The sequence below is a fragment of the Mizuhopecten yessoensis genome, unplaced genomic scaffold (assembly GCF_002113885.1).
Source record: "Mizuhopecten yessoensis strain PY_sf001 unplaced genomic scaffold, ASM211388v2 scaffold5519, whole genome shotgun sequence".
NCBI lineage: Eukaryota > Metazoa > Mollusca > Bivalvia > Pectinida > Pectinidae > Mizuhopecten > Mizuhopecten yessoensis.
Window position 1 is genome coordinate 868,340 of NW_018406089.1, and position 27,124 is coordinate 895,463.

Sequence of the window (27,124 nt, forward strand, 5' to 3'; positions counted from 1 at the left end):
GCATAACTACTTTCTCTTTTACAGAACTGATTGAGGGTAGAAACTTCCAACACGCAGACGTAACGACCGTTGTGTTTTCATTACTTGACATTATGAGGAAGTAAAACACCACCAAGGTCTTCAGAAACATTTATAATCCACAGAGGTGGAACGTTCAACAATCTGTGATATCGACACTTCCGGCAGCAAAGGGAAGTGTCGCCTCCTCCGGTTTAAATCGGAACATATTTATGTAAACACATCTGTGATACTCAAAAAGGCAAATACTATAGTTCTGTATTTTCTATATATCTACCTTCTGATCGTTATGCTTTCATTCAAGTTATATAGACTGGTTTGATGAATATAAAATAATGCACTTAATGTTTATCAATAAGTTAGCTCAACATTGCATGTACATGTATCGTATGTTGTAAAAACTGCACAATATTGAATCCCATGTTCATAAACGGACATTTTATTGCAGACAATGATTTACAAAAGATAAAAATATAATTATGTGATCAACAAAAATATCATAGTTCAAATTGAAAGTTGGAGTACTACTTGTTGAAATGAAGTCGGTGCTAGAAAATTACATCATAGTCAATTTAATACAAGTTTCAGAATTATATCTATGTTGTTGGAATTTGGCATAAGTTTAAAAATTGTCGCATTTGTCCAAATATTCTTATCAGTGCCTAATATTTATGAAATACCTTTACCTTACATGATATACTTTAACTTAAGTACAAACGATTAACATGATCAATTAGTTGAAACTGCTAAACATGATATCATTGAATTTCAAATATCGCCGATTGTGTCACTCTATATATATCTATATAAATGTAGCAATTCGTTTTACTAGATCTATCGTGACATGATGTCATTACTGATCGGAAATCATTCACGATATCCATTCTTCTACACCATGTTAAGCTTAAAAATGGACATAAACACATAAACCATATTTAAGCATGTACGATATCACTTTCATTTTAAATAATTTGAAATTAGCTGCATTTTCTTAACGATCAGTTTCTGCACTTTTTCTGTAATATTTCACTTTAGAACAGATGAAATAATTCGGATTATTTTTTTCAAGCAGCAAAGAAGCTATTTATTTCTATAAGTACCACCAGTGAGATAAAAATAGTGTGCCAGAATAGTTAGTAACTAATTTTACAGTCGGCAAGAGTCCGTCTTAAGGATAACATATTTTAACAATTAATCGATTTATCTAAAAATTCACAAAAAATGTATATACACGTTTTCATCGTACACGCTGAGGCATATGTATCCGCTCTACATATCGAGAAATATACTGTTTCCTCGTACAGAAATGTTTTGAACCTAATCCATCTCACAAACCAGCGATAAAATGTTGATACTGTACCACATTCATAAAAAAACATGCTGACAATGCTTCAAAATGTCCTATGATAAAGAGGATATTGTATTAATGTACTTGGAAAGTAAAACTTTATTTTCTAATTTTTATTTGTGATCAACAAAGATGTGCTTTTTAGTTTTCACGATTATATCAGGATATACATGAATTTTTGTTTCTTCTATTCCTACTTATTTATACAACCCTCTATGTGTTAACTTATTTTCAGTGTGCATTTGTCATACTCAACACTATTTATTGGAGATCTGTATTTAGTACATTAAACATCCGTCCATTAAAGAACTACTTGTGTTATTTTTCTTTTCAATTAATAATATCAACCTTCAAACTACCATGTCCAATACACCAAGTACTCGTACAAGACGATGACATTTTGACAGACATGTATGGTGTCTTGTTTGGTAGAAACCAACTAACATGAAATTCCAATCATAGAGGCGAAATAGGACCTAAAAATCGATTCCAAGACAACTGGCAGAACAACAAAACAAAACACCTGTATTGTAAACTTGTAATAATTGACCAATTGATGTGTGCTAGATATATTTGATGATGAAATGCTTAAACAATCATGTTTTATAGCAAATCATGTTAAATATAACAAGGTGTGATTGATCAGTAATCTTTTCAAGATTTACACCCGATTTTTCTATTGGGCGCCACTCCTTTACAAAAAGCAAACCGTTGATTTATGCAATTTTGATTACTCAGAAATTACTCCATACTTAAAAAAAAAAAAACTCCTTCGGTTTTTTATGAGTATTTTGTTCATTTTTGGCGTCTTCTCTACACCCGTCCTTCAATGGCCTTAGCTGCTCAATTGATGTTAAACTCTATACAATCCATCAGTTAATTAATCATTCTTCTCTACACTTTACTTTTGAATCAAGCATGAGTTCCGATTTTGTCCGTGTGTGTTGGTTCTTTGGCTATTATTATTTCCACATTATTACCAAGGTAGTGGATTTCTTATAATAGCAACCTCGCTTAATGTCATTTCTGTGTTAATGTCGTGGGTTTTTTAAACAACATTTTTTCTCTTGATATTGTATTGTTTGGCCTGTAGCTAAGTTTCAAACTAATGTAAACAGTAAACACAGAAATATATCAGATAAATAATTTAGGGGCTTTAATGTAACATTGATATCAAATTGTTATAGCTAAATAAAACACTGAATTCCCCTAGTACTATCTTCCTTACAATTACAAGCAACAAACTCAATTCAAAAGCAATGAAACCTTCACATGTGGCACTAGAATGTTTAAACTGAAAAGTACACACATTTTCAATTAAGTCTACGCAATCCAATAGGGTTGCTCTTTCAAAATGGTGACCTTGCCAGTCACACTGGATTTCTGATCAACTGAACATAACACTTTGTAAGGATTATCAGTAAATCAACGCTTCCAATTTTCAGGCATGGAGCCCATTAGAACATGAGTTTAAAATTGAAAAAAAAAGGATTTTGAAAATGGCGGCTGTGACACCAATATTTGATTTCTGGCCCGCCCGAAAAATAAAAACACTTTATCAAAACAATACGATCATGTCTGCCATTTTTCAGGTAAACCGTGTCATTTAAACTTAAGATTCGGCGGCTCTGGCGGCAATATTTGATTTCTGTTCGGCAAGGAAAATAAAACTTCTTCATTTGGACGTCGGGGATATTCCTATCAATTATCAGTGAATTCAGTAGAACTTCAGTTAAGTAAAAAATGTAACAAGTACATGCACGAAGGATGAGATAAATGGATTGCATTTAACATTAAGTAGCTCACTTGTGCGTTTGTTTAAAAATGTCAAACAAAAGAAAGAAAATTAAATGTTTACAAATACCTCGTACACTTATAAATTGTACGCATTTTCATTGAAATCTATGTGGTACTTCATGAGAATCCGGATGAACTGATTGATGACTGTTGTACATCAACTTCAAACAAAACACCCAAAGTGTATGAGACGGTGCACGATCTATTATAAGATTTTCTTCCAAAATAAATTTTACTGGCTAACAGCATAATTCAGGAGTAGTTGAGAGGTGGGTGTGATAATTATTATTATTAATCAACACATTTGGTAAGTTCCTCTCCAACATCAGCCTAAACTAATTGTAACAGTCATAAAATGTTTCATGAGCAATATGTGTTGTAAAATGAATTCACAAGCTAACACAAAAACACATTTCATTCAGATGTCTGATTCCGTTACAGAATGTTGGTAATGGGTCGATTATACATCACATCCACATTATTGAGTGTAGAAAACGTCAGGAAAAGATATCATACTTGATGTCACTAGGTCCGCGTTCTAGGTCCAAAATCTGTGGAAACAAAATGTAAAGGGAATCATTATGGTGACATTACTGTGTAAGTTTCTGTAACTTGTTCTCACCCGATTGTGATTAACTGAAATATCAAAATCAAGAATCTGTCATTGCTATTTGTCACATGGACGTGAAATAAACTTATATAACCTCTGCTATGCCAAGTATGAATGCTCGTCAGTAATGATTTTTAAAACATATTTTCAAAACATAATATTTATTACTGTACCTTGGTAACTGAGTATGGTAAACAAACACACTAGAACATATGTACTACTCACATTTTGCTAAGGATCACCTATATTTTGAAAAAAAAAAATCAAAATATTAGAAAGGATATTAGATTTTCCTTTCGTAATGTTTTGGGCAAATATTTTAACCTTCCAAATTGTCCTGTGTGGTCGTGTTAAGTCAACCATAAAAGCGCATGCACGCTTATCTACGTGTACACCCCTTTTGAAAGCTAAGCTAGGCTAAGTAAGGCATTGTTCAAACTATTAAGGAAATCAATTTGATGAATATTCTTTGAGTGTGTTTGTTTTAATATGGCACAGAGACGAACCAGACAACGGTAAAATGACAGTAAAATGAATAGGGGCATCGGAATGCTGCAAGCTAGCATGTCTCAACGTCAGGTTGCAGCAGACCTTGGGGTGTCTCAAAGTGTGGTGGCAAGAATGTTGAATCGTTTCCAAACTAACGGAAACCCTTCCAGACGTCATGCTGGAGGTCATTCTATGGCTACAACGCAGCGCGAAGTCCGATTTTTGCTTATACATGCACGGCGTTACAGGTTTCAGACTGTCACAGCTTTACGAAATGACCCCCTAAATGCTTCTGGTACCCGGGTAGCCACTTAGACAGTTAGGAACCGTCTTCATGATGCTGGTTTAAGGTCACGTAGACCAGCAATACGAGTTCCCTTAACTGCCCGCCATGTTAGGGGCCGATTAGATTGGGCCGAAGCTCACAGCACCTGGAATGGGAACCGGTTCTTTATACTGACGAGTCCCGATTCTGTCTCGACTTAACCGACAGGCGCGTTAGAGTATGGAGACAACCTGGGGAGAGGTTCCAGGCAGGTAACGTTGTGGAACATGACCGATATTGCGGAGGTTCAGTGATTGGTTGGGGAGTCCTAAGCCTTCATGGGAAAACTGACCACCATGTCTTCTATAATGGTACCGTTACGGCCCGGATTTACTTCGATGAAATCCTTGATGCGCTTTCAGCCCTGATTTCATCCTTATGGACGATAATGCTAGGCCACATAGAGCAATGGTACCTGAGCAGTATATACAGCAAGAGACTATTCAACGAATGGATTGTCAAGCCCGCTCGTCGGATCTAAATCCCATCGATCATGTGTGGGACATGCTGCAGACAGCTCTCTATGCCAGAAATGTTAAGCCAATGAGCTTGGGACAGCTTTGGTAGCTTAGTGGAACGCTATCTCACAAAACCGGATACGCGATCTCATTCGGGGCATGCGCAAACGTTTTGAAGCTAATTGATTGCAATGGGCGTCACACATTTGCAGAAAAATAAAAGTGATCATAAGCAAAATGTGAGTAGTATATAAAGATAAAACACAAATGAAATTAACATTAAACATTTTCCAAAATATGCTCAATTGTATCGGTTTAACCTTGTCAACATGTACTAGCCGATTTTCGCGACTAGAAGTATGGTCACAGGATTCAGATACTTACTATAAATAAATACTACACTTTGCAAAGTTAAATGATATTTTATTCTCTATAACTACGTGTTGCAAACCATTTATCGATTGTTGAGAATGATTTGCAACACAATATCTTCAAATCAAGATCAGAAAAACGTTTCCTGTGATAATCCCAGAACGATATAAGTCTTGAACTACCCCATATTTGAACGTACCGTGCATATTAAGGCCATGTTAATATCGAAAAATGAAAATTCTAGATGTTTTTGAAAATGCCACAAATTTTAATCTTTTTAGATTCATTTTAATGACTCCAAAAGATTAATTTTGAAAAATTATAATAAAGCGAAACTATTTATTTTTAAGCGGGAGAGTTAGATGCAGCATCATAATGCCCTTGACTCGATTGATCTACCTCATTTCTAAACAGTTTAACTACACATAGCTTCATGTCTGGGTGTTTTGCGTGCGCCCCAATGGCTGGAACTGCTAATGGCTCTGTAGTTGAACAGTTGTTCTCTCCACCGGTGAAAATATCCCAAAACTGTATGAGAAAAAGTGATATATTTGACACACGACACTGCTTTTGCTTCTGCAGTCCAAATATACTTATCAGAAAGTTAAAAGGTTGTTTTTTAATGTCAATACTGTCAAAAGATGAATAATAAATAAAGATTGAAAACATTATCCTCCAGAAGCTGGTAAGCATGTCAAATCGGCAGTTAAATTACTATCTTTGCTGTTCAATTTCATGTATAATTACAGTCCCTATCAGCACAATGTGAGGAACATTTACACTTAGTCTGACAACTCTTTGACCATCAACAATTTATAATTTGAGAAGCAGAACAAAACGCATGAACTTATTGCTGTACCGAACAGCTTGGGATCCACACCACATTCGGTGCTTCGAATATGATGTACTGCCCAAGACCCTATGATGAAGGTGTAGAAAAAGGTTAAACGCAAAACTTAACATCTAAAAAGGAAAGTGATGCCTATGTCCCACGTTTACGGCATTCGTCATCAACTATGTGAATTATCAATGAAAGCACACTTAAGCATAACCTTTATAATCTGTCTTCGTAAAATTTAATTCAGTCATTCAATATTCCAGAAAACCTCAGATCAATAAATAGAAATTCAGTGGAAGATTACATCATACTTCAGGAATAGAATAAATCAATAAAGTATTATATAAGATATGAAGGTTCATTCATACTTCAACATCCTCCATACGAGAAGGTGGAACAACGTCATCCTCCTCCTCCTCACTTATTTGGTCTATGTCGGATTCACTGCTGTATCCAATGAGGCCATTTGAATTGTCTGTAAAGGATAACCATGGCTCTAGTGCGACATCCTCCTCGTCACTCTCAGTAACTGCCTCCGTACCTGTGTTTATAGCAAAATATATCTTTAAAACGTTTATGAGTTATTCTATAACTGTTGCTGCTCCTTTCAGCTACGACCTGCCACTAAATACAGTATGTAAATATTCCTGCACTTAAAACTTCATGTTTAAGGACTTCCCACCCTTCGTAATACACATGCTTTTCTTGTCGTATTTTCGTGTCGTCATTTCCGTATCGCGTATCGGGTATTCCATTATCGTAGTGTAAATTATAGTAACACCGGGTAAACAATAGAACACGTACGTGACGATTATGTCAACACCCGATATCGAGACTTACTTGGAAATAAAGCGTATGATACAAAGATATAAATTAACTCACGGGAAGACATTGACATACGATCAGACGATTTCAGGAAGGTCGTTTATGAGGCGCTTCGAATGCAGACTGATGTGTTTTGTTTACACACCTGTACATTTCACGTGCTAACACTAGTTCACAAGCTCGGGGTCGCTTCGATTTTTGTTGTCGAGCGAGTTACGCTCTGTAAGGTAAATCATTTCACAAATGCTATAACAATAGCTCTGTGAAAATAGTATTTTATAAAATATCAAGATCCCTATAAAATGCTACCATGCGATAGCCTATGGTTACATATGTACCTGACATGTAAATTTTCCAGGCGTAAGCGGGCTATGGAATGATGTCCAAAGTAAAAGTGATTGGGAGTAATTTTGATCAATAAAAGAACAGTAAATTGACAGTTTTAATATCATAAATTAATTTGTTTCCGTCGTTTTTGGAAAAGTAAGAAAATAACTATCATTGCTTAAATTATATCCCTCTACAAAAAGATCCGGGTTTTTTCAAGGTAGACAACTCTCATCAGGATCAAAATGATCGTAAAATGTAAAATAAATGAATTATTAAGGCTTTGTGTATATTTGGTTCAATTAATCACTCTTTTTGTATTAAACTATGTGTCCTGTTTGCTTTTAGATTGTATATAACTACTTTTATCCATACAAATTCAATAAAAAACACTTTGTGTAACGCGTTTAAGATATTTTATGATAAATACAATATTTGTAGTGTTGATTAGCAATGTTTCTTTTCATTATTTTATTGTTGTAACAGTTTTGAACAATGCCACACACTCAAAAATGTGAAATTGATAAATTTGACAAAAAATCAATTTTTCGGTATTTTTTACAAAAAAATCCCCAGTTTATCGGAATGCTTAGATTGTCATAAAATCATCTCTACATAGTGACATAACCATTATGTGAAACTTTAATTGGATTCTGCTGGTTAATTGCAAAAGGGTGGAGCCTCCTAAACGTGTATTTTGAAACTGAAAACTGTTGATTTGGGTATATTATTTGTTAACAGTAGAGTTGGGGATTGGAGTGAACTCTAGTCTACAAACATTTTTGATTCTCCCCTTGAACATATAGTCACAATTTCGAATCATGCAGTCATAAAAGAGACTGAGAGACAGGTTTGTCTATCATACAAGTATTTTCTTGCCATCTCCTCACTAGTTCAAAGAAATACAAAGCAAATGTAACTCAAAGTTAAGTGTTCTTCTTTTAGAAACAAATATCTTAATATCCACACTTTTGTAATAAAACGATCAACCGCGAGAAGTCTTTGTCAAAACATTCCATATCTGTTTATCGTACAATGTATTTCAAGTATCATTGAAAACTTGTCAAACTGTACAATTTTGGAGAGGGCCACATAATCTGTTTGGCACGTCCTATCATATAAATAATCTCGAAATAGTTGAATTCCCGGCGTGATCATCGTTGTTCACTATTTGGCACAGAAATACAAAGGTACATTGCACAATGTTTAACGGAAGACATACATGTATGACAAACGACACACAACGAACAAAGACTCTCATGTGAATTGAAAATATAATAAGCATGCTTACCAATGTGAATCACAGACCCCGTTTGGTTTTCTTCTGTTAATTTCTAAAACAAAGCAAACAAGATTTTGGTGTGGCCTTAGATAACCCAATGCAATTAGCTTTTGAGTTTGACGAGTCCGACAAATGCTGCAAACAAGAATATTTTCGCCAGATCAAACATTTACCCAGTGATGATTTCCTACTATACATTTTATTTGTAATAATTTTCATACTATGTACTTATAATAGCAGATATAATAAATGCGACGACCTCATTACAGCGTGCGACAAGGGCGAAATTTAAAGTACTGCAAACAATGTACAGTGTAAAGTATTAACTGCGATCAGAAACACTACATCCAATATAACAATATACATTGTAACTGAATAATCAACGCACATGACCTTTATCCGGTATCTACATGTGCCTTTATTATGAGCCATGTGTTTTGATATACATAAAACATATAACACTATATAGGACTATTCTGCTGCGCTATAATGATGTTATGGCCGTGTGGACTCTAGGAAATGTATCAGGTATACGATGCAGTTATGCTGATCAATTCCATTGTCATTGTCATTGACAACGACATTACGATAGTCCAACCGAATATAAATTCACACCTGAAGACCTCGAAGAAAATATATTGGTGTCCACCATGTTCAAACCACGCGTCTTCCACATGTATTACAAACTTTACAAGAGGATTCTACTTAGGCTGTTACGACGTCTCCAGCTGGACAATAGTTGTGTATAGTTGCAGAACAGAACAGGTAGATGCTGATTGAAGAGTCGTTCTAAGAGCATTTCTAATTTCAACTGTTGAAGCGTTTACATGAAATGTTGAAAAGCATGGAAGCAAACGGTTTAGAATAACTGAGAATGATTGAGGTACTATCGTATCTGCAGTTCGGTGGTATGTTAACATCGACGGACTTTTGATCTAGTATGATACTGATGTTATAAGGCATTTATCCTTTGTTGGTCTTTTTTTTTTTTTACTTATAAAAATCTTTATCGGAGCTTCGTGACTTTAAGTACGAGTACGTGTAACTCAGTACCCAGCAATTTCATAATAATGATAATAATTATATTTATTCATGTAAAAGGCAAATAGTACACGTATTTCACATTTTGCAGATTGGACATAAATATATATATTATCACAGAATGAGATCTTATTTATAAGTTATCTATGCCATAAGACTAGAAATCAGTCAGGTGTTAAAACTGGATTGGATTAGATTAATTTAGGCCTTTACCTGGGATGACCCATAAAGCCACATTGTGGCTTAATTCCAATGGGGTCCCTTAGATCTAAATAAATCAATTCAATTCATAAAATAGTTACATAATTATATAGTATATATTGATAATTTGATAAGACTCCAAGACACTTCTTTTATAAAAAAAAAATGGATATAAAATGTTACATGTGCCACAGGGGGGAGGGGGGGATAATAATAGTTTGAAGATTGTTTACCTAATATATAGTAACATACACTCCTACTGAGCTGTATTAGGAAAGAGTTCTGATTCGGTGTTGGTCATATCAACTATGGCCACCTTTATGAACTCTTTCCAATACAGAGCCAGAAATAGTATATTCGAAATCTACATAACTGATTATATCTAAGTATATGTACTGGTATATAACTTATACTAATAAAAAACTGACACAACATAAAACATGGAAGTCAAATGTATATTGATTTTGAATAATTCAATTGACAAATTTTAACAAGTTTTATTTAAACTAATAGCTACTTGCAGAAGAGGGCTGGTGGTCGGCCAATCCCTACCGACCAAACTCTCAGACTGCATATAAAGTAACAATATAGTATACTTTAATAGCAGTGTTTATGATAATATTTGAATTAAGAAGTAATAAAGTATATCACTGAAGTCTCACCATTACCCTTTCACAAAATCACATTTTTGTTCTGATCTAAAATTTGATGTCAAATGTTGTTTGACCAGAAATTTGAATCTGTGTAAGTTCTTGGTTGCCTTAATATCATCTGGTAATGCATTCCAGTCCTTTATTGCATTATAAGAGAAAGATGTGGACTCTATCCCACTTATTTTATTTTCAATAATCCATCTTCCATCATGCCTGCTAAAACAAAACAGTAAACTCTGACGCTGAATCTTGCCCTTTCGATCATCTTTTTCGAAATTGCAGTTGAAATATAAGGAAGTTCAATCGTTTTACACTGATGGCTCGAAAGATGATCAAAAGGACACCGCAGCCATGGTTGCAACAGATGCCGTTTTTGATGCCGGTTACCAAATGATGCATCAATATTATCTGCAGAAGCCCATGCTATCTATCTTGCCCTTGAACAAATTATATAGAATGGTGCATCGAAGTCAATGATCTATTCTGATTCTTTAGCTGTTCTACAGAGCATTAACAGAGAATTCGCATCAAAACTTTGAAAAATATCTCAATTAGGAAAATGTTAACACTTTTTTATAGTATAAAACTATTACCTCAGAGTGTCATATTACATTAGGCTGGGATGGGACGTAAGGGAATTCCGAGTAATTAAAAGGCAGATCGCGCCGCGAAAGCTTCTTTATTGCTACCACCTGTTCATTTCAAACTTCATTTTACTGATTTTAAACCGTCAATAACAAATTTCGTAGGTCAAAGTGGCAAAATAATTGGAATCAATGCGTAGAAAACAGATTACACTGTGTAAAAGTGAAAATAGGTAAATGATATCCCAGCTATAGAGAAAACCGCCGAGACGAAGCTGTCATTGTCCGTTTACGGATTGGTTGTTGAGAAGTGAAGATCAGCCTCAATGCATAGCATGTCACGAACCATTTATAGCAAAACTCTTTGACTACATTGCATTGACCTTCAGCCAACAAGAGAAAATTCATATCATTATATAGCAGATCTCAAATCAATTTTCGAAACAGTCAGTATCTCTACGATTCTAACCTACCTAAAAACTGTTGGTCTGTTCAATTTTTCAAGTTGACGTTTGTCTTTTACCTTTCGTTCATTTGATGTAATTTATCGGCTCTAATGGCCTATTTTGTGTTGATGGGCCGTTAAGAATCAAATAATAATAACAACAATAATTCCAACCTTGGAATATTAATTGGAGGAGTTCAACTGTGTGTTCGGGGTGAATAATTTAAAGAGTCCTATCATCTTGAAATTTATGAAATCGTAAAGCTAGTTTCAAAATGTCACCAGGAACAGTTTTAGTAGAATCCTCTTGGAATGGACGTTTTACAGTGATGTGGTTTGAAAATGATTTCTCTAGTTCTAGGTAATATAATTAATAGTTATCGTTACATGCAACCTAAAAGTCCTAAAATGATATCCATGAAAATTGTCGTAATTCACATCAATGATTAATAAAAGAGAAATAAGCATGCAAGTACTTCTATGGCACAACTATATTCAAAACATATTATGTCCAATTTTTAGACAAAATTTATGCTCAATTTATGTTTATCATTTCACAGAATTTTATAATTAATGGTAAAATAATTTCAATGAAACAAAAAGGCCCAGAGGAAATCCATTTTGGCAAATTGTTTATCACTTGATATGTTTTATAATCCTTTTCTTATTTTCAAATAAAATTGATAGAGATAAGAAAAAAGGGAACTATTCAAATTAAGGTATACAAATGAGGACATAATTACAGAAAACATTGTACAGTGTTTACTATCAATAGTCCATTTCAAATAAGATACAGCGCATCTGTTTATTTCACACATTATCCAGCTCCTGTACTGTTTTCTTTTAATAAACTCATTGCTGCCTTCAAAATATGTTTTAGTAAATCTTTAAGAATACTTTAAGACATCAGTTACTTTTTTTTAATGTTTTTTTTTTTTCTCCATACAAGCTAGTCTCCACTTATGATGTTGATGTGATGGATTTTCACTGTAATTATGACCCCCACCCCCATCCCGATATAAATTGTTTAGCCAGAAGTTATACATGTATATGGCATGTCTTAAAGAAACATTAACTCTTACTTTACATCAAGTGCTTATAACATAAAACACTTATGGCAATATTGTACCTTCTTTCGTATTTGACAACCAATGTTTGTGGATAAAATAGTTTTGTGATCAATTCAAAGTCAATTTATTTAGTTAGATTGTATATATATTTACTGTACTAATATTTATAGTTTGGCAATTACAGGAATGTAAACACAGCGAAAGTGTCATGTTCAAATTTAAAGCTTACCTGTGTATTGTTATCACTGTCTAACGTCACCTGTCGGCCTGGGTCAGAGTCATTAGGGGAGCTACTTGTAACTTTGTGTACCTGTTCGGGTAAGCCCCCATCTCGGTTCCCTGTGCTCTCTTCTCCATCGTGTAGCCTTAATGAAAGGAAAAATCTATAAATATTCTATTATTAATTTGTCTTGATAATTGGTATGATTTTCCTTAATTCATCAAGAAACAGATTATGTCTAATATATATTTGAGTTAATCATTCTTATTTAAATAAAAGCCTTAAGGGTGCGAGAACACACCAGTTTTCCGCATAGTTACTATGCAAAATATCATATTTATCATGAAAAGGTTTAACTATATCCAACTGTTATATAGTATGTAAGTTTTTGTACTTTCACACTAAACATTTTCCACATGCTGATCCTTTACTTTGAACCAGACAGCAACTTGTCAACTGTTTGTTATATATCCCAACAGTGATGATTGTGCATGACCTTTTATTTTGATATGAATTCCCAGGGGTAAAATATGCATTGCACTTTATTTCGAAACAGTTTGGGGTTGGTAAGTATGGATTGTAGAACATGTAGCACAACCAGTGATGTGCTATGTATAATACATAGGTGTTATACATATACTCTAAATTATGAGTCAAGCAGACAAAGTAATTCTGCTAATTCACCTGGTTATAGATGTGCGAGAGTCAATGAGACCCCTCATCTTGATTCAGAACTGGCCCACTATGGCCTATCCATGGCTTCCTTTATCTGCAGCTTGGACATATTGCTGTCTGTTCAATACTCCAGAGTTTTCCCAGTGAAAACATGATTTTGGTGGTTTCTAAACATTTTCTTCTGTTTGGTAAGTATGGATTATGAAAAGTGTCTTGTTACACAACCAATAAGTGTTTCTATGTGACGTACAGCATGTACTGTGTCACCTTCATCAGATAAATGACCAGTGAAGTGTATGCACATGTACACAAAGGTGTAAAATGTGTCAAGTTGTCCACAAATTGATGTCAATTTGGCATCCGATTTTGTATATGCACTCTGCAAGATTTTCTTTAGGTGTTTTATCCTTAGGGTGTACTAGGATATTACAAAGCGTCTTGTGGAGCTTAATGGCTGTTGCTATGCCATGACCGCGATATATCCTCTGGATGGTTTCAGATATACCCTTTATGTACGGGATGACCACTTGACCTTTGGTTTTGTTCTTATCCTTGATTGGCCTTTTCTTCAAAGTATGCTTTTAGAATTAATTTACAATGATAAATTTAAATCCTAATAAGTTTGCATAAGTACCATATCCTCCAGGTACCACATATGACTGTGCATGCTGGTCCATTGTATAACACTGTACATACATTTTTCTATGAAACATGAGAAAAACTGTTTTTTATTCTCCGAAAAATTACTTGAGTTTAATTAGTTCCTGTTTTCCTTTGTACATCAAAACAACTTCTTCACCAAGATTTTAGTTATAAAAAAAAAATTAACACCAGATATTTACACATTCAACTTCCTACATTTGTAGTTTGGAATTTTAGTACTATCATTTTGAACAGGATTATAGACAAATACAATGTGTGTTATAATTATTTGTATGCAGTCCTGTTCAGAATTAAAGACTAATTACTCTTAACAGAAACATGTTAACATCTATTTTCATATTTTTCATTGATTTTGATGATGAAATATTTAACTTCATCTGGATTTTTCTTAAATTTGAGGTAGATTTTCAAGATATGATTCAGAAATTAACAAGTATCATTCAGCTATATCTGCAAAGTTCTGATTTTGACAACTGTAATAACGTCATTGTCAACACTAAAGTTCTTGTTATATACCTCTATATCTATATTAATATACCAATTATGTAAGGTCCTCTATGCTTTCTAAACCAATATTCATAGGTTGAAATCAGATATTCCTTCAAAGTTTATATACATTGGTACAGTAGTGTTTCCTAAAAGCCTGTCTAGGATAGTCCAGAAAATTAAACTGTTGTAAGTGAATGTCAACATTCAAAGGCATCAACTAGTCTGGCTACCAAGCAGAAAGAAAGTTGAACCGCGCTCAGCAGTCTAGAAAAAACGCTGTCTCAACAGCAATATTGAGTGACATTGTAAATTCAAGGTCTCAACAGGAATGTCGGTGACTATCTGGATGATGCCGGAACCTTGTACCTGGTTTTGCTAGAAACTCGGTAATAACGAACCTCTATCGTGTTAATATATGTATGCCTTTAATATTGCATCTTTACCAGTGACACCTTAAGTTAAGGGTTGTCAACAAATAGAAATAACAAGCAAATTCGTGGAATTTATATCCCCCGCTTGCAGGACATTTTGTAGGTTAACATTATTGAGGTTAGGTTTAAACATGTGAGTATCGTGCTGTTGAGACATAATTAATGTATAGCTTGAAATTTGAAGAAAGAAAAAAAAAAGCCCTATACCTCATTGATTATCCGTAAATATGCACAAATCACAACTGTTGGCAAACTTAGCACGAGTTGGATGTGCATATGGAATTTGGTTGAAACATCTTAACAATATCTACAGCAATTATCACACCAAAACCAAAGAGTACCCAAGATGAGTAGAAAGACAGAGGAACACAAACATTGTTATCAAGTTTGAAGGATTTTGGCTAATATTTGCTAGAGTTATTAAGCAGCAACTGCTGGCTGAGCCCTTAATAGGTTGAACCCTGTTACTAAGTTTGAAGACAATCGGATAATATTTGCGAGAGTTAATGAACAGAAATGGCAGATAATGACTTTATTTGTACAATCTTGAATCCCCTTCCCCTAAAGATGCTCCCTGTTAAATTTGGTTGAAATCTGCCAAATAGTCTAGGAGGAGATATCGTCTAAAGGCATACTGTCAAATTTACCCCTTTTGGCCCCACCCACCTGTCCCCTGGGGGATCAAGGAATTCATTTGTACAATCTTGAATCCCCTTCCCCATAAGGATGCTTCCTGTCCAATTTGGTTGAAATCTGCCCAGTAGTTTCAAAAGAACTAGAGCTTGCCCTAAAACTTTTTACCTGTAGAACTTGCCCAAAAACTTTAACCAATTCCAAAAGACTTATGTGTTGGACCAATAATGAACAAATATGGTCCAATTTGTTGCTAAGGAACCTCCAAGCAATTGCTGTAACCATATAACAATGTAAAATTAATTAAAAGTCGAGTTAAACACCAAAACACAGCTTGCCCAAAAACTTTAACCAAGTGGGCCGCCGACGCTGTGGGTACTGTGGGCACTATGGTACAAGCTAATTATTACATAAGACAATGTCCTAGTGTATAATAACAGAAAAGTCAATACATTATGTGAAATATAAGTACGGTAAACAGAAGAGCCTTATATGATGAGCTGTGTCACAATGCAAATGGTGTCACAATTAGTGGAGGGAATATCTAATTGTATATTGTGCTAAGCCTGCTACGTACATAATCAAGTAGCTATGTATAAAATAAGACAAATGTATGGGAATGTTACTATATATATATCTATATTACTTGTATATCTAATTCTCTATGTTTCATCTTAAAGTACTTCAAGTCAGGCAGAAGAAAACTGGTAAAAGTATATTTTGAACTTTTAATAAATAAGTGTGTTAATACAAAAAAAAGAAATAAATATCAAATTTACAGACATAGTTTGTCACCTCATTTCTACATTTACAGGTGTACATGCATATTATGTATATTTTGTAAGCAAACACAAACAAAATGAAACGAAAATAGGAACTTAGTAAACAACAGAGAAAAATCAAAATGACCCAATTACAAATATTAAGTGAACAAAGTTAGTAAATTTGGTATTGAGAAACAAGAGGCCCAGAGGGCCTGTATCGCTCACCTGGAAATGTTGGTAAAATTGAAGTTGAAATAGCCAGATGTTGCTGGGAGTGTATTACATGGTTAGTCAGGGGTTATATTTATATGCAATTGGACAAAATCCTGGCATTCCTACAGAAGAAAGATTTTGAAGAATTTGCTATTGGCTCCTCTGCCCCCAAGGGGATCAGACCCACCAATTATAAAAATATTATTTCCCTTCCCCATAGGATGCTAGTTTAAATTTTGTCAAAATACCTTCATCCCAACTGAAGAAGATGGATATTTAAGCTTTTCCTCTAAATCCTTAATTGACCTCGCCTCTCTGCCCCCCGAGGGGTCAGACCCACCATTTATGATAAAAAAAAAAAGGTTCCCCTTTTCGCAAGGGTGCTTCATACCAAATTTGGAAAAAATCCTGTCATTCCTACAGAAGAAGAAGGATTTTGAAGAATTTGCTATGTTTCCCCTATTGGGCCCCAACCCTCTGGCCCCAGGGGGTTCAGAACAACCGTTTATACAAAATTAAGTCCCCTTCACCCAAGGATACTTCAGACCAAATATGGACAAAACCCTGCCATTTCTACAGAAGAAAAAGAATTTTAAAGAATTTGCTAAATTAACCCTATTGGGCCCCACCCCTCAGGCCCAAGGAGGTCAGACCCACCATTTATTCAAGTTGCTTCCACTTCACCCAAGGGTGCCCAAGACCAAATTTGGATAAAATCATGTCATTCCTACAGAAGAAGGATTTTGAAGAATTTGCTATGTTTCCCCTATTGAGCCCTGTCCCTCTGCCCCCAGAGAGGGCCACACTCACTGTTTATACAAAATTGAGTCTCTTTTGCCCAAGGATGCTCCAGACCAAGTAAGGATAAAATCTCTTAATGCCTACGGTAGAAGAAGGATTTTAAAGGTTTTACCTCTATTTCCCCTATTGGGCCCCACCCCTCTGCCCCAGGGGCACACCCACCTTTTATACCAAATTGAGTCCCTCAGCCCAAGGATGCTCCAGACTAAATTAGGATAAAATCCCTTAATCCCTACCATAGAAGAAGGATTTTAAAGGTTTTACCTCTATTTCCCGTATTGGGCCCGCTTCTTTGCCCCCAGGGGGGCCACACACACCATTTATACAAATTTGAGTCCCCTTGGCCCAAGAATGCTCCAGGCTAAATTAGGATAAAATACCTTAATCCCTACCATAAAAGAAGGATTTTAAAGGTTTTACCTCAATTTCCCCTATTGGGCCCCACCCCTCTGACCCGAGGGAGACAACACCCAACGTTTATACAAAATTGAGTTCCCTTGGCCCAAGAATGCTCCAGACTAAATTAGGATAAAATACCTTTATCCCTACGGCAGAAGAAGGATTTTAAAGGTTTTACCTCTATTACCTCTATTGGGCCCCGCTCCTCTGCCCCCAGGGAGGCCACACCCACAGTTTCTACAAAATTGAGTCCCCTTGGCCCAAGGATGCTCCAGGCCAAATTAGGATAAAATCCTTTAATCCCTATGGTAGAAGAAGGATTTTAAAGGTTTTACCTCAATTTCCCCTATTTGGAGCCTAGAGATGCTCCAGGCCAAATTTAGTTAAAATCCACTAAGCTGTTCAGGACTAGTAGCGTTTAAAGAAAAATTGACGGACGACGACGGACGGACGACTAACGCTGCGCCATGGCATAAGCTCACTTGCCCTCGGGGCTGGTGAGCTAAAAACCAAAGGAAAACTATAAATTTTATTAGACTGTTTAATAGGAACACTTGGGGGTATAGAGCTAGGCATGCAGCCTTGTGTATTACCTAGCATCCCCTGAGCATGTCTTTGTTTGCATCTGCGGATGTTTATTTCTCAGAATGGACACAGACTCTCCCGATGATTTCGGACTTTCTACACTGTCACAACTCTTCTTATGCTCAGAATCTTTCTCAGATATTTGTCTGTTTTGAGAATCTTTTGTGGCACAATGAAACAAATGTCTCTTATCATTGAAATCTCCAAAACTATCCCTAAGTCGTTTCATATTGTCATCCTTTGAGGCAGTACTGGTCTCCTGACATTTCCTATTTACAACTTGGTTTTGATTGCTATCAGTCAGATTAACGTCCATTGTTTTAGCACTGTCTGTGATCTCTGCAAGACAGTTGTCACGTTCCAGCTCTTTCGGATGACCATCTGAATCACTGGAGAACAGGGACTTGCTACTGGTCTTTTTACTGCAAACAATGACCATGTATAGTAATTAGCTTGATGCTTTAGACGTTCTTTTTGTTAGGCTTTAATCGAAAATCATATTTCTTGTATAGTATTGTGATTGATATTATAATAACTAAACATTGATATATCATATAGTATATTTTGTCATATTTTGAGCCAATTAAAAAAGTCAAGTGAAGGTAAATGAAGTGCATGATTTATTGAAAGATATCAGTGTTTTCAAAACAACAATTTCATAATAACTGATGTGTCTAATAAGCTATAATATGTAAGAAGTAACAATGTAGTTTGGATATTAATCAGCCTTTTTCATATATTGTCAAAAGCATTTTGTTAAAAAAGCTGGCTCTTTCTTTCACCATCTTTTGTAGTTGAACTATTAACATTCACATATATAGATAAAACAACGTTTTGGTTATGTATCAGTTTACATTGTGGTTCTCACCTTTCTTCTGAACTAAGGAGCCACACCTTGTCCACTTGAACACGGTCCTGGGTGTGGAGGGGACTGACCATGGTCAGCAGCTCCAGTAGGTCTTTCTCCTCTAGAGTCTCCTTTCCGTGTAGAGTATCCAGTAACATCTCCATGAAAAGGTGTGTGCAACCCTCCGACAGAGGCAGGTACTTCTCCGGACCATCAGCCAGGATCTAGAGGAGATAACTATTGCAATAGATAATCATATTCAGAGATGAAGGGGGGCACTTGTATATAACCTGTAATAGGGACAATTACATTGGTGTCAACCTCTGAAACCTCATCTGAGGGAGATCTCCTTTATTCCACATTTCCAAAGAGGGAGAAAGTGCACGAAACGCGACTTAAACTGCTTTGCTCAATGTATCTTTCCCTTTTTATCTATCAAAATAACTCCGAAAAGCATTCATTTGATTCAGACACACCTGTTATGATCATTACACACACCCTGTAGTAACTAGGGGATCATTTGATTCAGACACATCTGTTATGATCATTACACACATCTTGCAGTAACTAGGAGATCATTTGACCACAGGATGTAGATTTTGACTTTTTGTGAGTTTAGACTTGAAGGAGGGAGTTTCAAGAGAGATTGGTAAATTTTGGTAAAAATGAGAGAGTCTCCCTCCTAATGAGGGAGGGTTAATTGACAGCTATGTAAATGAATAAACTTGACGTTCAGTAGTTTGGATTACAATTTTCACTCATTGTCTAAAGGTCATATGTACATGCATAACATTGAGTCACAATTTCATGAAAAAACCTTGTGACAATCTCTGCCCATAAGAAAACAGATACTGGTACAGCAGAAACTATTTAGTTGGTATTTAAGATTATTGTAACATATTTATTTTACAATGTGTAAGCTTATTATACTCAAACAGTTATTGTGCTTTACAAGCACATTGTCTAGCAGTATGCACAGGTACCAAAACACTAAAACTGCAAAGTACTTTATAATATTTTCAAATTCTTTGTAAGATGGACTCAATGAAACCACAAAATATTGTCCGTTTCATTTGCCAATGAAATTGAACAGAGTGATTGGTTAACTGATCAAATTAACCAATGAATAACTACATGTTACATGCATGGTGTTGATAATTTGTTTGTTTCAGATGCAAAATATACATTTTGATAAAAAAAAAACAAGAGGCCCATGGGCCTCAACGGTCACCTGAATCCTATAGTATTTATTTTTGTTGTTGAAATATGAAGTGGAGATAATTATGTGAAATATCCTTACCAATTTGAGTAAAAAATAGTTAAGTATAACATGAAGTTAAGTTTGTCAGGACCATGAGTTGATCATTCCTAGACCGAGTTTCAGTTAAATCGGCCTATAAGAACTTGATTTTAAGTTTGAAATTTTCTTTTCAAAATGGCGGCCATATTGGATTTTTGATTGGCCTGGAAATAAAAGGAATACTTTGCCAAGACCAAGATTTGATAATTTCTACCAAGTTTCAGTTAAATCGGTCCAGTAGAACTTGACTTTAAGTTTGAAATAGTAATTTTCAAAATAGCGGTCGTGGCAGCCATATTGGATTTCTGATCGACCCGAAAAATAATAACACTTTGTCAGGACCATGTGTCGATCATTCCTACCAAATATTAGTTAAATTGGCAAAGTAGAACTTGACTTTAAGTTTGCAATAGATTTTCAAAATGGTGGCCGTGGTGGCCATATTGGATTTATGATCGACCCGAAAAATAACAACACTTCGTCAGGGAGATATCAGTAACATTCCAATGAAGTATCAATGAAATCCCTTTGACTGTATTTCAGCTTAAGCTGAAAATGTAAAATGTTAACGGACGACACACGATGGAGTCGGATAGCAATAGGTCACTTGAGCTAAAGTTTAGATGCCCTAATAAAAATTAAAAAAATTCTATTCAAACAAGGCAAAGTGTATTGCAAGACAATCCACAGTCCCTCACCGGTAACGATTTCTTCATTTACTGAGCTGTAAACCTATCTCAGGGTATAGTTCACAGTGACATCCTTCTCTTTCTCCACACTCAGACAGCAAAAGCATGCATGCATACCAAAACTGATTACTCCAGATGAAAGAGTATAGTTGACATGCTGTGGACAAACTTTTTCAAAGGATAAAGGTCAAAGCATTGTACTTTACACTCTGCCATCTAAAGATGTATGCTACTCCGTGTTAAATAGTATAAAAGATGTGTTCTGCACACATTTTTCAAAGGTTAAAACAGAGGTCTTAGTGACATGCAACTTCAGGTGAAATAATATATAATATATGCCCCCAACAAACTTTTTCAAAGGTTGAGGTCAAAGGTCAAACCTTAGGTCACAGTGACCTACGTTTTGCACTTGACACTCCACCTACCAAAGATGTACTTGTATACCAAATGGGGTTACACCCGGTGAAAGAGTCTAGAACATATGCCCAAACAAACTCTTTGGACAGAGTGCAAACCTATAGTTCGCCCCTTCCGGTGGGGGACTAATGAAGTTAGTAACCTTGCAATTTTAATGAATAGGTTTTATGATAACACATAGCTGCCCACCTTTTCTATGACTGTTGGGGGTAAGAGGGATGTCAGCTTCTCAACAAACATGGCACCCAGCTTTTGAAGTGCCTCCTGGTAGTGTTGTCCATACTCATCCTCATATTCATCCCGAAAGTAAGCCTCTCTCTGGTTTTGATGTGCTAATAGTGGCAGAAAAAACTTCCGGAAGTTCTTCTGGGCAGAGTGTAGACATGACAGCTCTCTATGAATCTGTTGAAATGAATTTATCTATGAAACAGTATTAAAGTATGAAATCAATATGAAATCTGCTGTTTTGGCCTGTAATTTTAAGGATAACCAAGTGAAATTTACAGAAATGGCTAGCATTTATAATAGACACATGAAAAATGAAAATATTTACATATAATATAACTACAGGTCTAAAGCAAAGCTATACATAACAAGCATACCTCTGAAGAGTTAAAGGACTATTAATTTATGAAATCAGGCAGAAAAAAACCTTTAAAACCCCACACATGCAAGAATGATCATTCCAATTTTTCATTTTGAAAATTACAGCTAGTTTATAAAGTTACATGTAGTCAGAAAATGATATTAACCACATGCTCGTAGTGACTGCCTTTGCGGGGGAAGTATCTGTTCAGTACCATCAGCGCATCATCATGGTTCTTCTTCAGTAAGTCCATAGCACACTGCAAGTAAATTTAATATCATACTAGAATTTCTACATACATCCTGCACGAGAGATAGCATGAAAGAGCTACAATGTTGCATAGTTTGAAAATTATTACCAGATTGCTGACATTCTCCAGCAGATTGCCCACAGGTTATAATTATAGGTTGTAAGAACTGATACATGTATAATGTCGTGGGTAGGTATATTTGTACAGGTATTGATAGCTGTATGGTTAAACCAAATACCTACATATATACCTGTGGAAAGGGTCAAACAGACATATTACCAACATGTTTTACACATTTACCATGTAAAAGAAGCAGACAAACCACCAGATACATGTAGCTTGCAAAAAGCATCTTCAGATGTAAGCCCTTCTAATGTCAAAGTGACATACTTAGAATACTTTTGATGCATTCTTGCATTCAAATGTATGAGAATACTGAAAAGTAACAAGAAAAACTACTTTTGAACTATATTTCTCAGTAAAGATGAATTATTAAGGGAGGTGAAAAAAAAAAAGGGGGGGGGGGCTTACAATTATGCTCGCCAAACACCAGATATTCACGTTAGGGCTAGTTGATCCATGGCCGTGACTAGCCTGTGTCAAGAAGATTTATTTAAAAACAAAGAGAAGGAGATCTACAGACAAAATTTAATATCAAAATAAACTAAGGGCAATATTATATCTTTGGTAAAAAATTACTTCGAAAACTCAATTAGATTACCAGATAATTAAAAAGTCCACCAAGTTTTAAGAAAGTTTATAAAACATATCTGAAGGAGGAGGCCTCTAGATCAGACTTACAGAGCTTGGTTTGGTTTGTTTGTGTTTAATTACCTCCTATTAACAGCTATGGTCATTTAAGGATGTGCCAGGTTTTGGTGGTGGAGGAAAGCCAGAGTTCCTAAAGAAAAACCACCAACCTATGGCCAATACCTGGCGACTGCCCCACGTAGGTCTGAAACCAGCAACCCAGTGGTACCGGTGGAGGGCTACCGGTGTAGTAGAATATAAGATGCCTTAACCACTTGGCCACCCAGAGGGCAACAAGTCTTTCAGATATTTCCAAATCTAAATTTTTATTTGAGAACCACAACTTTATGATATGACAATTCAAGTGTAGGGGAATCAGTCAAAAACTGAGGGAGGAGATTTCTGGACAAGTTTTTAATGTCAAAATGAACAAAGGGCAATATTTCTTTAAAAAAACATAAATTCTAAATAACTGCAAACCACAACTACTGTACTTGACATGTTGTCTTTCAAGTTTCAAGAGGTCAGTCAAAGAGCTAGGGAGGAGAGCTCTTGACAAACAGTTACGGTCAGACACTGATAACGCCACACCATAATATGTCCTGTCAATTTTGACGGACAAATAGAAATAAAATAACAATGCAAGTGAATACAAGTCTCCACAATTAGTTCATTTGTGACCCGATCAAAGCAAATATTTCATTTTTAAAAAGATACATAAGGGAATATAAGTAAAAAAAAAAAAAAAAAAATCCTTGTTGAAAACACTTATTGGTTGGTAAATAAACTGGTGATATACCTTCATCTTCAGACCCATGGTGAGTTTGCTGTACAGCTTGAAAGGGACTGCATCAGGAACTTCACTATAGATGTAATCCAGGTGATGGACAACTACAGGATAGTACAGGACATTGTCGGTCATCACAGTGTTATATATCATAGCAATGGATAGGTAGATCTTTGGGACATCAAGTTCTTCGAGGTTGTCATGGTGACGATTTAGAATGCCTGTATGGTAATTATCATAATAGTTCAATATTAATTACCAGAAAATGTTAAATAATAATTCATAAGTATATGCTTTAAAAATCAAGAGGTCAAATATGTTCATGATCAGGTACTCACATACATTTCAGGTATGTTGATAGTTGAAAAGTATTGACAACTGTAAAACAAACTTAATACATATTTTCTACCATCTGTATTATAAATTAAACCCTTTCATTTCCAACCTTGAAAAAGATTTATTTTTGATAAGAAAGTTTTTCTTTTGTCACTAACAGTGCTTCATTTTATATCAAGGTGAAAATTGGCTATGATATTTAATGGCATGTAATACAATTAAGTTAACAGCTTATGATCATCAATCTGAAGAAAGGATATGTACCTCTGGCCTAGCTGGCATCAATTTTTGCCCAAATATTAAAAAATAAACCCTCTCATTCAGTGTTAGCACTTGCTGTCATTAAAACTGGGTCCAAAGTAGCTAACAATCTTAATATTGTGATACAGTGAAAAGATCAAACATTGATTTCAGAAATCACTTGCATAAATGATGAAATATGAAAAAAAAATAATGCTGATTGATAATTTATATCGCGTTTGATTTATTAATAACAAGCTGACACGATTATTGACAATAGGTCTCTGTGAATGATATGTATGTACTAATGCAATCCACCTGAACTGAGTGAATCTCAGTTAACATGTGGACTTATGTATACCTACTGTACACAAGGAATGTAACCAGCCAGTATGATAACCAGAGTTTCCTCTGGCCCTAACACCAGACTTGGACATTTTGACATATAGATGTCTGGTGTGGGGCACTCTAATGTTGGGCCAGAGTGCACTGTTATATGAAAACGTGGAATTCTCTGACACCATTTGGTATTGGGGAGTGACTAATCAACAAAAAGTTGCGGTCCGGAAATCTTCTAACCAAGAATAACATATTCCATTTTCGGTCCATTTATCGATATATGTGAGGTATGTGTTGTGTCGGCACGTCATAACTCTACGATACAAAATGGTGTCAGAGAATTCCATGTTTTCATATAACAGTGATAACTTATGACGTGACGACAACAAAAATCTACTATTATGACATATGGAATATGTTATTCTTGTTTAGAAGATTTCCGGACCGCAACTTTTTGTTGATTAGTCACTCCCCAATACCAAATGGTGTCGGAGAATTCCACGTTTTCATATAGCAGTGCACTCTAGATCTGGCCCCACACCAGACATCTATATGTCAAAACGTCTAAGTCTGTTGATAGTCTATTTATAGGACCAGATGAAACTTGGGCTGGTAGCCCCAATGACCTGTTGCGTTGGCCTTTCCTTTGATTATTCATACTGGTAGTATGAATAATCAAAGGAAAGGCCAACGCAACAGGTCATTTGTGTCCTACTAAAAAAAGTTTCAGCTATATCAGCCAGAGCTTATAATAGAATTTGAGTTCAACGTTAATACAGGTTTTCAAAATGGCAGTTGTGAATCTGTCAAATGCAAAGAAATAATATTTCTTGTGTATAACATACTACTTAACAGGTTGGGCACAACAGCTCATATGGGTAATAATCCTACATTTGGGTATAACATTTACCCTTTTGAGTAACAATTTTATTACTGAAATGGGGAATAAAGTAATAAAATTGTTACTCAAATGGGTAACTGTAACCCAAATGCAGGATTATTACCCATATGAGCCATTGTGCCCAACCTGAACCTGCTTAAAGCACCATTCCTAGATATACATATATTATAATTTTCAGTGGCGGATCCAGAGACCTATCTGGGGGGGTTTCCAAATTTCCTGGGGGGGGGGGGGGGTTTCCATGTTGGAAAAATTGAGGAAAATGGTGAAAATATATGATTTTTAAAGAAAATACTTAGGGTGGGGGGGTTTTGAAGCCCAAAAAAAACCTCTGGATCCGCCACTGATTTTAATTCATAACACACCTTATACATGTACGAAGACTTCCAAACCCTTTTTACAAACTTTTCCAAGTTTAATATGATGTACGTATCAACAATTTTGATATACTTTCCAGGGTAATGATCCTAATTCAAAATCAGACAAAATCCCTTTTTGGTATTTACCTTTTATAACATGGTGATACTTGTATTTGCAGGCATGCATTAGAACCCAGGACTCAATCTGTATATTGGAAACCATTCTTTCTTCCTTGAGTTACTTGGCAACAGAAACATGCCCTGAAACAACAACATAATGCAGTCATGATCATTATCTAGTGGAATAAACTGATGCATTAAATGAAAATATATGCCTGAAGTTTCAGTTAGCAAGCACTCCACAGCAGTAGCTAAGTCACCTGATCCAGCTTAACTAGAACAATGGTTGACAGCAATTAAACTGTGGTGAAGGAATGAAATATATATTTGTTCATATATCTATTATTGATCAAATCGGAACATCAGCAGTAAACATTTAAGAATTTCGTAGACTTTCTGCTGCGAACAAATCATTCGATTACCTCCCTTGACAGAAGAGCTAAAGCAGTACGTATCACAGGGGCATGGATCGCTTTACTTGTAATATTAAAAAAGGATCTCCTATACGTATGGTGATCACATTGTATTGTCATCTTACCAAATGAATGCTGTCAGACAATCCACAAAATTTGACTTTAGGCGCCTAATATACAGGGTCTATTTCACGCTAAGAACCCAATACATTTATTAACTTCGTGTCAAACACT

At 35.4% G+C, this 27,124-nt stretch overlaps 2 protein-coding genes across 33 annotated transcripts in view; one reads left to right on the forward strand and one right to left on the reverse strand.

The window, feature by feature from the left end:
- LOC110450814 overlaps window positions 1-1,675 on the forward strand; it is a 75,411-nt gene extending 73,736 nt beyond the window's left edge. For all 29 annotated transcript variants that reach the window (XM_021498532.1, XM_021498541.1, XM_021498543.1 and 26 more), the window contains one exon: window positions 25-1,675. In XM_021498532.1, coding sequence (XP_021354207.1) covers window positions 25-104 — 80 coding nt within the window. In that variant the 3' untranslated portion in view covers window positions 105-1,675. The remainder of the gene's footprint in view (window positions 1-24) is intronic.
- LOC110450818 lies at window positions 1,333-27,115 on the reverse strand. 4 transcript variants are annotated; one of them, XM_021498564.1, is made up of 14 exons: window positions 27,016-27,115; window positions 26,505-26,618; window positions 24,195-24,403; window positions 23,177-23,239; window positions 22,562-22,654; window positions 21,999-22,211; window positions 19,425-19,627; window positions 18,565-18,978; window positions 12,913-13,048; window positions 8,699-8,741; window positions 6,624-6,796; window positions 5,817-5,945; window positions 3,999-4,015; window positions 1,333-3,714 (listed from the first exon to the last, which is right to left on the reverse strand). In XM_021498564.1, exons 2-14 carry the CDS (start codon window positions 26,578-26,580, stop codon window positions 3,702-3,704), a joined length of 1,782 nt encoding a protein of 593 aa, XP_021354239.1. In that variant the 5' UTR covers window positions 26,581-26,618; window positions 27,016-27,115; the 3' UTR covers window positions 1,333-3,701. The 4 variants fall into 4 exon arrangements, with proteins under 4 accessions (XP_021354239.1, XP_021354237.1, XP_021354238.1 ...); XM_021498562.1 differs by lacking the exon at window positions 3,999-4,015; XM_021498563.1 differs by lacking the exons at window positions 3,999-4,015; window positions 27,016-27,115 and adding an exon at window positions 26,738-26,876.
- Window positions 27,116-27,124: the final 9 nt, after the last annotated feature.